The 13,065-nt window shown below is 34.1% G+C and overlaps 1 protein-coding gene across 6 annotated transcripts in view; it reads left to right on the top strand.

Annotated features, from left to right (window-relative positions):
* Positions 1–13,065, top strand: part of RANBP17 (RAN binding protein 17) — a 306,501-nt gene that overhangs the window by 18,339 nt on the left and 275,097 nt on the right. For 4 of the 6 annotated variants that reach the window (XR_014262049.1, XM_082456403.1, XM_082456404.1 and 1 more), the window contains 3 exons: positions 4,255–4,421; positions 7,852–7,917; positions 12,931–13,035. Coding sequence is in view for 5 of the 6 variants with exons in the window: in XM_082456403.1 (XP_082312529.1) it covers positions 4,255–4,421; positions 7,852–7,917; positions 12,931–13,035 (338 nt within the window). In the remaining variant the exon portion in view is untranslated. The remainder of the gene's footprint in view (positions 1–4,254; positions 4,422–7,851; positions 7,918–12,930; positions 13,036–13,065) is intronic. The other 2 variants (XM_082456405.1, XM_082456406.1) reach the window with 1 other exon arrangement.

Genomic DNA, 13,065 nt, shown 5'->3' with positions numbered 1-13,065 from the left:
TCATAGAATGAGTTAGGAGGAATTCACTCTCCTTCTTTTTCCTGGAAGAGATTGTAGAGAATTGGTAGAATTTCTTTCTTAAATGTTTGGTAGAATTCATCAGTGAACCCATCTGGGCCTGGTGCTTGCTGTTTTGGAAGGTTATTAATTATTGACTCAATTAATTTAATAGATATGGGCCTATTCAGATTGTCTCTTTCACTTATCTTTTTTAAATGGATACTTAAAAAAAAAGACGTACACTCATTAAAGGAAATTCGGAACAAAGAGAAAAGTAGAAACCTACCGCACAATTTCAAGCAACGAATGATGTGTTTCCTTTATGAGTTTCTTGGGTTTGACTTACTACTCTTGCTTCTGCAAGTAGATTAGAATGTTATGACATGTCTGACATGTGTCAGTAGAATAATTGGTATGTCAGTTAAAATGGAAAATGTGAAGATTGCCTCAAAGTCACATTGCATTTATTACATCAACTCCAAAATTCTCATTCTTTCATGATATGGTCCCAAACTACCTATTTCATTATTTCCCAACATTAACTCCGTTGCCTGTTCTCTGTGTCCAGTACACTGTTTTCTACCTTTCTTAGCATAATTAATGATGGCTTACCATTGCTCATCAATTAAATACCATTTCCTCAGCCTGGCATTCGAGTCCTTTCATGAGCTTGTAATTGATGGATCGTCCCATCCTTGTAGTCTTGTATCTCGTTGGTACTAGCCTATTTGTACCAGAAGGTATTTTCCTCATGCCATGTTATTTCTGCCTTGGTGCCTTTTCTTATGTTGTTTCTCTAGCCTGGAATGCTGTCCTTTTAATCTTCTATTCAAATAAAAGTGTAGCTTAAGTTTAATTACCTATATAAATCAATCAATTCTCCTTCCCTTTCTCTGTCCTTCACTCCATCCCTCCCTCTCTCTTTCCTTCCTTGCTAACTCCCCTTCAGACAGCTTTATTGAGGTATAATTTATATACCCTTAAGTTAACTTGTTTTAAGTGTACAGTTTTTGATTTTTAGTAAATTTACAGAGTTGTGTGAACATTTCCATCATCCCTCCCAAAATCCCCATGCTGATTTACAGTTAGTCCTGCTCCCATACCACCAACCTCTAAGATGTTTTCTGCCTGTATAGATGGACCTTCTGTGGATATTTCATATAAATAAAATCTTATCATGTGTAGTTTTTTTACGTCTGACTTCTTTCACTTAGCAAAATGTTTTTGAGGTTCATCCATGTTGTAGCATGTGTCAATATTTCATTTTTTTAATTATAGAATAATATTCCCTTGTATAGATGTGTGACATTTTGTTATCCATTCACCACCTGATGGACATATGGGTTGTTTTTGCTTTTTGGCCACTGTGAATAATGCTACCATGAACATTGACTTACAAGTCTTTGTGTGGATATACGTTTTCATTTCTCTTGAGTAGATACCTAGGAGTGAAATTGCTGGGTCATAGGTAAGTTTATGCTTAACTTTTAAAAAAACTGCCCAACTATGTTTCAAAGTGCCTATACCATTTTGCGTTCTCAGCAGCAATGTGTGAACGTTGCAGTTTCTCCACATCTTCACCTCGTAAGTCTTACCTTGATCTTCTTGTGGTAGTTTCTTTTTGTCTATCTCTCCAAATATTTTATAAGCTAGCTCTCAAGGCATAGATTATAGCTCAAATTTTTGTGTTCACAGCATTTGGAATTGTTTCCATCAAAGCATTTGTAGTTAAATGTTGAGGTATTTACCTTCTCTTCACTTTTTTCCCAAATAACATGCTAGTCTTTGGGACCAAAGTAGAGATTGAGTCTTTCCCCTTTTCTTTTATATTCTTTTTGTATGTTTTCTGATAGACTTTGCGGCATATTTTTACTTGACTTCAATTAATCAGCCAAAAATATTTCATATTAAATTTCTATAATGTGTAATACCTAAAGTTTCAGTCTAATGATAGTAAACTCCAAAAGACTGTCTACAAGTTTGGACTTAGTAGAGTTTTTGAATTACTAATTATTACTAAAATATATGGTTTGACCGGTATTTGAAAGCAGGAAACAAACAAACTCAAACAAAAACAACCTGACTCAAAGTCCCAATTTGGCCATTGTGACAAGTTGTTTCACCTCTTTGACCTTGATATTTTTTTGCCTAGGAAACAGAATAATAGTAATAGTAATATAGTAGCAATATCTTCATATTGCTGTGAGAGCTGCATAAAGCTTTTTTTCTGGGAAGCACTTTTAATTTCTAACTTGTTTCATAAATGCTAAATATTGTTGTTATCATATGGGCATTTGACACTCAAAGAGCCTCTAGTGCATAGCTTTCCAAGTTTCTGTTAACTTTTGTCGGGGACTTTTTGCAGCTGTTTATTTCATTCTCCCATGTGTCTTTCTGAACATTTCATTTTCTTCTTGGTATGGCTTTTCCCTATTATCTTGGGCTGGTGATGATGAGATTGCTGTTGTTTTACTTGATTGTTATCATTGGCTCTTGCTTATTAAACTGGAACACTATTATAGGTCATGTAATAAGCATAACGTGAGAATATTTTATGTAAAACATTCAACTAAAGTAACAGAAATAAGTCTGTTAAATTTTTTTGCCTTAGATAATAAACTTATTAGCTAGTATCTTTGCTCAGGGAGTTTGGGAAGGTGTGCTTAAGGTACCTAGCTTAAATGTGAAACTTGGTTTTTCTCCTGTTTTGTTGTTTTATTATTTTTGAGATTACCCTCCCAGTGGTTACCACTACCTACATATAGATTCCTCACATTCCCTCCAGGTTAAAATTTTTCAAGATACTAAAAATAAAAATAATAGAAGTAAATAAACCAGATTTTCTTTTATGTTCAGGAGGCAGTGTCATTTTCATAAGTTTTGTTATTGAAATAAAAGATTACATGTAATGAAGCTTAAGAGAACCATATTACTTTAATCCATAGCAGAAACCTCTTTCAGATTTATCTTAATGCTAGGAAAATCTGTGCTTTTTAATATTATTTTTATTTGTATAACTGTGTATTTTTAATGTTAATAAAAATTAAGGTTGAAATGTGCTAGTCGTGAGAACTTTTCTTTTTTATATCAAGGTTCTCATTACAGTTGTCAAGAACAGCTGTTGAAAGTGTTCTTGGATTTTGGGATTGTTTCCATTAAAGCTATTTTTAGTTAAATAGTGAAGTATTAATATTTACTTTTTCTTCACTCTTTTCCCAAATGGTATGCTGACGTTCGGGGCCAAAGTAGAAATGGAAACTTTTCCCTTTAAAAAATTTTTTTCTTCTGTTTTTCTGATAGACTTTTGTGGCCCATTTGTTACCTCAGTCACTCCTCCATTGGGAAGCTCATAGCTGAATTTGCTACCCACTTTTAATGATTTGGGTATATTAACTTTATTCCAGGCTTTACTCTTCTGTTCGTACTTTCTTTAACTTATGTACTTATTTTATCACATTATATTATTTGTATTTTTTTCTGCCACTTAAACAGCCATATAGTGTGTAGTCAGTTTTGCTGTAACATGACATATGTATTCCTAAAAGTGACTATGCCGTGCAGTGATATGTAGTAAAACAACAGGGCTTATTAGAGAAATGGGATTATGGAAATAAAATTGAAACATTTTGTCAGTGACACATTAAAAAAAGGATAGAAATCTAATAAAAGACATAGTAGAGTTTTACACATGTTAAATGGTTAAGAAATACTAAATGGTAGAATAAATACAGCATTTTATGTTGAAGAAGACCTGAAGTTTGTGGAAGGGGACCCACTTCAACAAATAACTCACAAATAACTCATTAAGTGTTGAAATTTGTGAGTTACTGTGAAGGTAGAAGGAAGGTGATCTGAAATAGGATGGAAATTGTAACACCAAAAGGGATGAGTCTGATAACACATGAGATGAACTGAGATAGCTAGTAGATATATGCATTTTGAGTATGGCTTGGTTCGTTTGGCTTGGTTGCCATTTTCCTTATTCACCTAGTGTTTCTTTCTAAATGAAATTATGCAAAAATGAAAGTGACATTCGCATTATACTCATATTATCCCCTAATATATCAATTGAATTGGAACAAATTTGCTTTTTCCAAATAACTCTTATAGGAGAACTGACTGTATAAATAAGTACATATCTTGGAGAAAGGGATTGACTTTTTGTCAAAGAATGTGTTGTCATCACTACCTGTTTTTACATTATTCACTTTAAGTTACTGAAAAGTCCAAATGATCACAATATTTTATTTACAGGAAACTACATTCTTAATTATGTGGCATCACAACCCAAGCTGGCTCCCTTTGTCATCCAAGCTCTACTTCAAGTCATTGCTAAAATTACTAAATTGGGGTGGTTTGAGGTTCAGAAAGACCAGTTTGTCTTCAGAGAAATTATTGCTGATGTGAAGAAGTTTCTTCAGGTAAGAAGGCATTATTACATTATAAGAACATCAGTAGTTGTTTTTTTGGTTTAGAAAACTGCTTTTCTTAAAGTTGTATGGTTTGTTTTGTGGCTACCAGAACCATATTAATTATGGTTTATTATTTATCCTCTGGAGCCTGTATTTTTTATTGCCAGGAAAAGAGGATCATGTCATATAACTTCCAAACCAGAAGAATGCAAATTATAATGGTTTTATAATTTCAAAAATATATGTTGTCATTTCTAACCACGTGTGTCTATGTATTGCATATATGCAAAACATGTATATAATGTTTTTCATGTATTATCTAATTTAATGCTAATTACATCTCTGTGAAGGGAATTACATTTTGTAAATGAGAAGACTGAGGCTTAGAAAAGTTAGGAAATTTGTAGAGGATTGCATAGTGATCTAGTAAAGCATAGCACTCGTACTTCAACAGGTTTTCTAACTTAAGATATATATATTTAAAAATCTTTTTACATTATACCACATTGAGTCATACTAAATTCTCAAGAATGTTTTTAACCTAAATGATTAAAGGTATAACATACTCACATTTAACTTACACAAATTCAGGTATTTGGACTTAAAAAAAAAAAAAGAAAGAAAAGAAAAAAGAAAAGCAAGAGGACACTAATTTAAACTGTGCCAGTGATTCCACTTGCCATTCCACATAGTATTTTGTGTTGTGGGGTGTGATATGGGAAACTTAAATCTGCTCTTTTCTGTTCCTGTATGCCTCTTAGGATGACCACCATGCCCTGCTCAGTATGATTCAGATATTTAAAGATACATACTTTTTCATGCAAGTGTTATCCCTAATCGCAGGAAAAGTACTTTAGTTGGTGCTCTGCTGAAGAAGCAGTGATCTGTTACAGTTCTCAAGGAAAAACTGACAGTTTGGATTAATAGATGTTCAGTGTTGGTTTATTGGCAATTAGGGGGCTATTTGGACTTTCTGAGATGTTATTGCTTATACCGTAACTGTCAGATTTAATCCCTATGTAAGATGTAACTCCATCATACATTGTAATGCCAGAAACCTCAGAATATGAAACACTAGACTATACTGCTTCTCTTTTATTCATATTGTTAAAATCCTGGTTAACAAATATTTGATTATCTAAAATATCACAAGAATAAGTGTATTTTTAGCCCTGAGGAGATCTGCTGTGGGACAGAGGGATAGTTTATTCAGTGACATATGAGTTTCTCACTTTATAGTTGTGCATATAATTTTGACTAACACAGTAGCACCCCTCTCTTGTCATTTACTAAGATTGTACACAGCTCATCAAGAATCATTAGTGTAAATAAGAATAGATTTCAGAGTTCTTTTAAAATAAAATCAAGGTTGACAACTGAATGAAATGAAATCATTCTTGTTGGCTAAGATTTCTCAAGCTCCCTTTTCAATGGCTGATAAATTGAGCTTAAGTTGGGCTTTAGTGTGCTTTTGTCAGTTTTGGAAGACCAGAAGAAACAGAAAATGTTTTATCTTCAAAGTTTATTACAGTATCACAAAAAAAGCACTTGCTTTCTGGGTATATGACTTAACCTAACCTTGAGTCATGAGAAAGACAGCTGACTTAGTGTTTTAGTACTCTAAAATAGTACCGCATGGTTCCTTTGGGTAATAACAGCTTCTGTGAATTTTGTACTAAAAATTATTTTAAGTTTGTTAAATTTTTAATGGCCTGAAATTTTGTATATCTTCTTTTCTCTGTTATTGTAACCTTATTGCTGCCACACTTCTAACATTTACATGCCTCCTTTCTACATACATACCCAGGAGATACTACTATCATCTAGGACAGTGCTATTCAGATTGCTGGTTCACAGCAAGATAAGGAGTTTATGTCAGAATGTAAATCAACATGGTGCTTCCATCATCAAGAGAGACTTGCTATGAAAAAAATGCCAGCTGAACTAAACAGTGTACTTAGTGACTTATCTGTTTTATATTTTGGTGCAATCTCTTGTCATGGACCAGTATCAAACCATTCTCAGATTAGAATCAAATTTGCAGACTACCAGCAGATTCATGGACTAACAGTTGGTCAGGGAATGACACGTTAAGGAGCATTGGTCTGTTTTACACAGAAGATGGATGCTTCAGTAATGTGAAATCTGTAGTTTATCATAGAGTTCCGATTGTCCTAAAGGGCCATAAAGAGTTAAAATGCAAAAATTGGACTTCCCTGTTGGGGCAGTGGTTAAGAATCTGCCTGCCAACGCAGGGGATACGGGTTCGATCCCTGGTCTGGGAAGATCCCACATGCCACGGAGCAACTAAGCCCGTGCACCACAATTACTGAGCCTGTGCTCTAGAGTCCACGTGCTGCAACTACTGAGCCCACGTGCCGCAACCACTGAAGCCCGCGCGCCTAGAGCCCATGCTGCACAACAAGAGGAGCCACCGCAATGAAAAGCCCGTGCACGGCAACGAAGAGCAGCCCCCGCTCGGCGCAGCTAGAGAAAGCCCACGCACAGCAACGAAGACCCAGTGCAGTCAAAAAAAAAAAAGCAAAAATTATGGATGTTTCTTTTATTTTTTTATTCTGAGATAATTTGAATTTAATTACACCTAGTGACCCATTGTTAGTGGAATTCTGTGATAGTTAGAAGGAATGACCAGCTATAAAATTAAGGCTTGAAAAGTGTATCATCTGTATTGCTTTTTTAAAATTATTATACTGTAATTGGATGTTAGATTTTTTTATTTTCATACTTCCAGTGTGATTTTGCAGTTGGGTAATTTGTCAGTAATGTGCATATAAAATCTGAATTTTGATTTGAAGGAAGTTATTGAGATTAAATTGGAAGCTGATTACATTAAAACATCATACTGTATTGATAGTCATGTATTTACGCAGTGCGTTGGGCAGTTCACAAGCCTTCATTACAGATCCATAGTAAATGCATATACATGCACTATTAAATAATATTAAAAGAGCCTAAGTGATCTTATCTGGTGTTGGTTGAGGGATTTAAATTAGTTCCTAAGTTATTAATTATTTACTGAATGCATCTATCTTCAAGCAAATTTACAGAGCTAAAAATTGTTTTTTGTTCTTTCTTATTCGTGGTCTTATGAAAAGGATTAAACTACACTCCTGTATTTTGAGGTTTAGTTTATTGTAAGTCCTACGTGCTGAAAACATTTTATAGAGTATCATGAAGTTCTAAGGTAGGTGAGCTTTTTTCCCACTCAACTCTATACCTAAATTTATCCTTCAAAAAAATGAACTTGACATTATTTTTATTTGTGGACCTCATAGTGATTTTTCTATATATTTTAATAGATCTATTTTAAGAAAATGTGATGTTTCAGTATTTAATTACTTGTAAATGTTACCTGGTTTATACATTAAGAACCAATCATTTGTCTCCATTTAGGCTAAACTTGGTTTTTTCTCCAAAGGGTACTGTGGAACACTGCATAATTGGAGTAATAATCCTCTCAGAATTGACTCAGGAAATGAACCTGGTAAGCCTTTCCATCTAATGGTGACATGAAGTTTGCTAAGTAATGTCATTTCTTTGATGTAAAATCTTTGTGTGGCTTAAAACTCTGAATAAGCAAGTCTTTTTTTGGGGGGGGGTGTCTATTTTATTGGTGGGATAATTAAGTATTGGAACACTTTTATTGTTACTGAAAATGACAGTAACAATATAAAGTACTGCAAAGAACAAGAAATTAGACATGGTCCTCTCTCCATGGCAATTGGAGAACCGTCCTTTTATCCTCTGTGTATATAGTAATATACTAATCATAAAAATAAATTATATGCAAAAGTGGAACAAGCCTTTATTTGCTTACACATAAAAGACAAGCAGTTTAGCAGTTTGGTGAATTGATTCTCAATAATGGATACACAGCATGACTCAACAAAGAACAGGCTACTTGTTAGCATGGGTTTCACCCATACAAGGAGAGTTTGCAGAAGCTATGCTTACCCCCAACCAGCGCCTTTAGGAACTCAGCAGCTGAGCACATCCTCACCTGCTCCTGTTCATTTTTGTATTTAACATGGTTCTAAACAGAACAAAAGCAGAAGTTGGGTTTTACATGGAGTAATGTTATAATAAAGGGGAATGTATTGTTTATATTTAAGAACTTTTATCTTTTTTTAAAAATTGAAGTACAGTTGGCATACAATATTATATTAGTTTCAAGTGTATAACATAATGATTTGACATTTATACATATATATATATATATATGAATTGATCACCACGTAAGTCTAGTAACCATCTGTCACCATACAAAGTTATTAAAATATTATTGACTATATTCCTCATGCTGTACATTATATCCCCGAGACTTATTTATTTTATAACTGGAAGTTTGTACCTCTTAATCCTCTTCACCTATTTCATCCAGCCCCCATCCCCCTTCTCTCTGGCAACCACCAGTTTGTTCTCTGTATCTGTGAGTCTTTCTGTTTTGTTTTCTAGATTTCACATATAAGTGAAATCAGATGGTATTTGTCTTTCTCTATCTGACTTATTTCACTTAGCATGATACCTTCTAGGTCCACCCATGTTATTGCAGACAGCATGATTTCATTCTTTTTTAATGCCTGAGTAATTCCATTGTGTGTATTTATACTACATACTCTATTCATTGATCTATTGATAGACACTTAGGTAGCTTCCATATCTTGGCTATTGTAATTGATGTTGCAGTGAACATAGGGGTGCATATATCTTTTTGAATTAGTGTTTTTGTTTTCTTTGGGTAAATACCCAGAAGTGGAATTGCTGGATCATATGGTAGTGCTATTGGGTTCGCCAAAAAGTTCATTGGGGTTTTTCCACGGAAAAACCCGAACGAACTTTTTGCCCCAAAAAAAAAAAATCTTACGGAAAAACCCAAACAAACTTTTTGCCCAACCCAATATTTTTAATTTTTTGAGGACCTTCCATACTATTTTCCATAGCAGCCATACTAATTTACATTCCCACCAACAGTGCACAAGGGTTCCCTTTTTGCCACGTCCTTGCCAATACTTATTTGTTGTCTATTTAATAATAGCCATTCTGAAAGACGTGAGGTGATATCTCACTGTGGTTTTGAGTTGCATTTCCCTGAGGATTAGTGATTTTGAACATCTTTTCATGCATCTGTTGGCCATCCGTGTGTCTTCCTTAGAAAAATGTCTATTCAGGTCCTCTGCCTATTTTTTATTCAGATTTTTTTTTGATACTGAGGGTAGGGAAGTTTTCAGCAATTATGGCTTCAAATACATTCTGTGCTCTTTTCTTTCTCTCTTCTCCTTCTGGGACCCCTATAATAATGCAAATGTTAGTACGCTTGTTGTTTTAGAGGTCCCTTAAGCTATCCTCATTTTTTAAAAATTCTTTTTTCTTTTTGCAGTTGCAATTGGGTTATTTTGACTACCCTGTCTTCCAGATTGCTGATCCATTCCTTTGCTTCCTCTAGTCTGCTGTTGATTCCCTCTAGTATATTTTTCATTTCAGTTATTGTATTCTTCAGTTCTGATTGGTTCTTTTTTATATTTTCTATTTCTTTGTTGAAGTTCTCACTGAGTTCATCCATTTGTCTCCCGATTTTGGTGAGCATCTTTATCACTTACTTTGAACTCTTTATCTGGTAAGTTGCTTATCTGCATTTTGTTTAGTTCCTTTCCTGGGGTTTTGTCTGATTCTTTCAATTGGAAGGTATTCCTTTGCCTCCTCATTTTGTCTGACTCTCTGTGTTTGTTTCTATGTAGTAGGTGTATCAGCTACATCTCCTGGTCTTCAAACAGTGGTCTTAACATAAAAGGTGTTCTGTGGGGCCCGGTGGTACCATCTCCCTGGTCACCAGAGCCGGGTGCTCCAGGTGCTCCTCCTCCTTTGTGTGGGCTGCCTGTGCCCTCCTGTTGTGGTTGGGCCAAGATTGCTGCAGGCGTACTGGTTGTCGGGGCTGGTCCTCGCCCAGCTGGCTGAGAGGTCTGGCTCTGAGTGCTGCAGGTGGGCTGATGTGCTGATCTGTGGTTTTCTCATTGCCTCCTCTCAGGAAGCACATGATTTGATTTGTTATGTCACTAATGATGTTCACTTTGGTCACTTGACTAAGATGGTCTCTACCAGGCTTCTCCAACTGTACATTGATTCTTTCCCCCTTTGTAAATAATGAGTATTTTGTGGGCAGGTAGTTTAAGACTCTGAAAATACCTTATTCCTCATTAAACTTTTGATTTATTCATTTATTATTTCTATCAGTTTGGATTCCTGGTTTCTAACTTTGTTTAATAGGTTATAGTTTGTTACTTACATTATATTTTGATGCCCAAATTTTCCCAAATTTGGCCATTAGGAACCCTTTCAGGCTAGCATCTCTGTTCATTTGACATTTATTCACCATCCTTCGAACATTTTCTTACTTTTCTGTCACAAGATGTTCCACGCTTATCTTATGTAGATCTAGGTACCTTTTGAAAAAAGCTTCAAGCTCTGAAGTGTGATTTTGACTTTGTATGGTAAAAAATACATGGCTTCTGTGGAGACATTTTACTTAGCCTAATTTTAGAGCATTAACAATTTCAACTAGCATTTCTTAAGTACTTCTGAACCAGGCAATAGGGAGATCTACAATGCATAATGAAAATCAAATATTATAATTGTCAAATGTGAGCCAGGTAAATTCATGTAGGGTCAACAACAGGATGTATCTTCTAAGAAAAAGATCTAAACTTGAGGTTTCTTAAAAGTTTAGAATTACATGTTATCATGCTTTTGTAGAAGCTAAGGCTAGTGTTCCTGCAGTATATTCAATATATAATCATCAAGAAGTAAAATATTCTTTGCCTACATGGTAGAGACATAGTTATGCAGTAGAAAATGGATGTATAATCCCTCTTCTCAAAAAAATTGGATATCTAAATAAGTAACCCAAGTAGAATAAGCATGTATGCCTTGAAGATAACTCTGAAATAAGACCTGGATTTGTGTTTTAGCTCTATTGCCTACTGCTTTGTCCAAACTTATTAATGTCTTTAAACTTACATATCACTATCTGTAAAGCAATCATGACACTTTCCTTGGGTCTTATTAAGATTAGATAAGTTACTAGCACAGGTCCTAGTACATACAAGTGCTCAATAAACCCAAGGTTCTTCCCTCAGTGTTATAGATATGGTGTGCCTGTGAACTTTAATTTTCTCTTATGTGAAAAGAGAATAATATATATCTCACAGGTTAGTTTTGAGGATTTAGTGAAATAATATGTGAATATTATTAATTAATATATATAATATATATAATAATATATATTATTATTATATATTAATATATATAAGTTGAGATTATAATGCTATATGCTATTATTAATTTGTATTAAGGAGAAACTTTTATATATTGAGGGAAACTGAAGAGACAGACCAATTGAAGGAGAGAGAGATGGCCGTTTGATTTAAAAGAAGGGGGGAATGCTGGAAATGCTAACTTGGATCTTACATAGTAGGTAGAGATTCCAGTAACTGCTTTCTGTAATCACTTTGGGCTTCTGTTATGTTTCATGTTTCTATAAGTAAATGTGGCATTTAAGTATAATATGATGGAGCTTAGGAAGTATCAGATAATTTTGATCTCACTACTTTTTTCAAGTCTATAAATATCAGGAAGGAAAATGGTTTATTTTCATCTTTCAGATACCAAAAGGAATGCTATAGCCGCTGTAGCCTGTGGTATTAATAATTGTTTGGGTATCAGATTTCAGCTTTGTTTGCTGTTTCCTAGTGATAAATGGAAATATTAATGGTACTAATAGTATAGTTTTTGCCATATTATATTTTAGATTAGAGGCTCAAGGACTAGTCTTAGTAAACTTATTCTTAAAAATTATTTATTATTAACTAATAAAATATTCAGGGGGAATATACTATTGCTTATGTAACAAATCAAATTTCTGATTATTTATAATTTCTGCCTTGGTTTTTTTTTTTTTAGAATATCAAAATACATGAATCAGTGACATATCTGATATATATAGAAATATCACTTTCATATAGAAGAATCTTCTGTAACTGATTCAGTTTGCTCTTTCACAGAAAGTTAGAATTTGAGGATTATCTCAGAGATTTCCCATTTTATAGGTGGAGCCTGAGGAACAGGGAAGCTATTACTTGCCTAATGCGAAATGTGATGCATGACTCAGGAGTTGACAGTATCTATCTATTATTTTATAATCTGTGTTTATATTGCCTCTGAAAGTATGATCAATTCTGCTTTTCAATTTTGGCATCAGTATAGTTTGTAGAGAGAGCACTGAATTAAAACAGTACAGAAACTTGGGTTCTAGTCATGGCTCTGCCATTATTAGCTCTTTGAGTAACCATAAACAAATCACTTATACTAGTAGATTTTTAAAAGCTGTTTTAGCTCTATACTTTATGATTCTTTAATCATTATTTTCATTCCTTTTCTTACATAGTAAATTTTTGCTTTGCTGTTTGGTAAGTCTGGTTAAATAAATTCATCTTGAACTTTCTAGGTCGATTATTCTAGACCTTCAGCAAAACACAGGAAAATAGCTACCTCATTTCGTGACACTTCTCTTAAAGACATTTTAGTGCTAGCATGCTCTCTTCTAAAAGAGGTAAGTTACTTAATAATTCAGCATCCTGTT

This window comes from Balaenoptera physalus (assembly GCF_965194825.1).
Source record: "Balaenoptera physalus genome assembly, chromosome: 3".
In the NCBI taxonomy this organism is placed as follows: Eukaryota; Metazoa; Chordata; class Mammalia; order Artiodactyla; family Balaenopteridae; genus Balaenoptera; species Balaenoptera physalus.
Note: the sequence above shows the minus strand (reverse complement) of the source record. Positions and strands in the feature narration are given on the sequence as shown.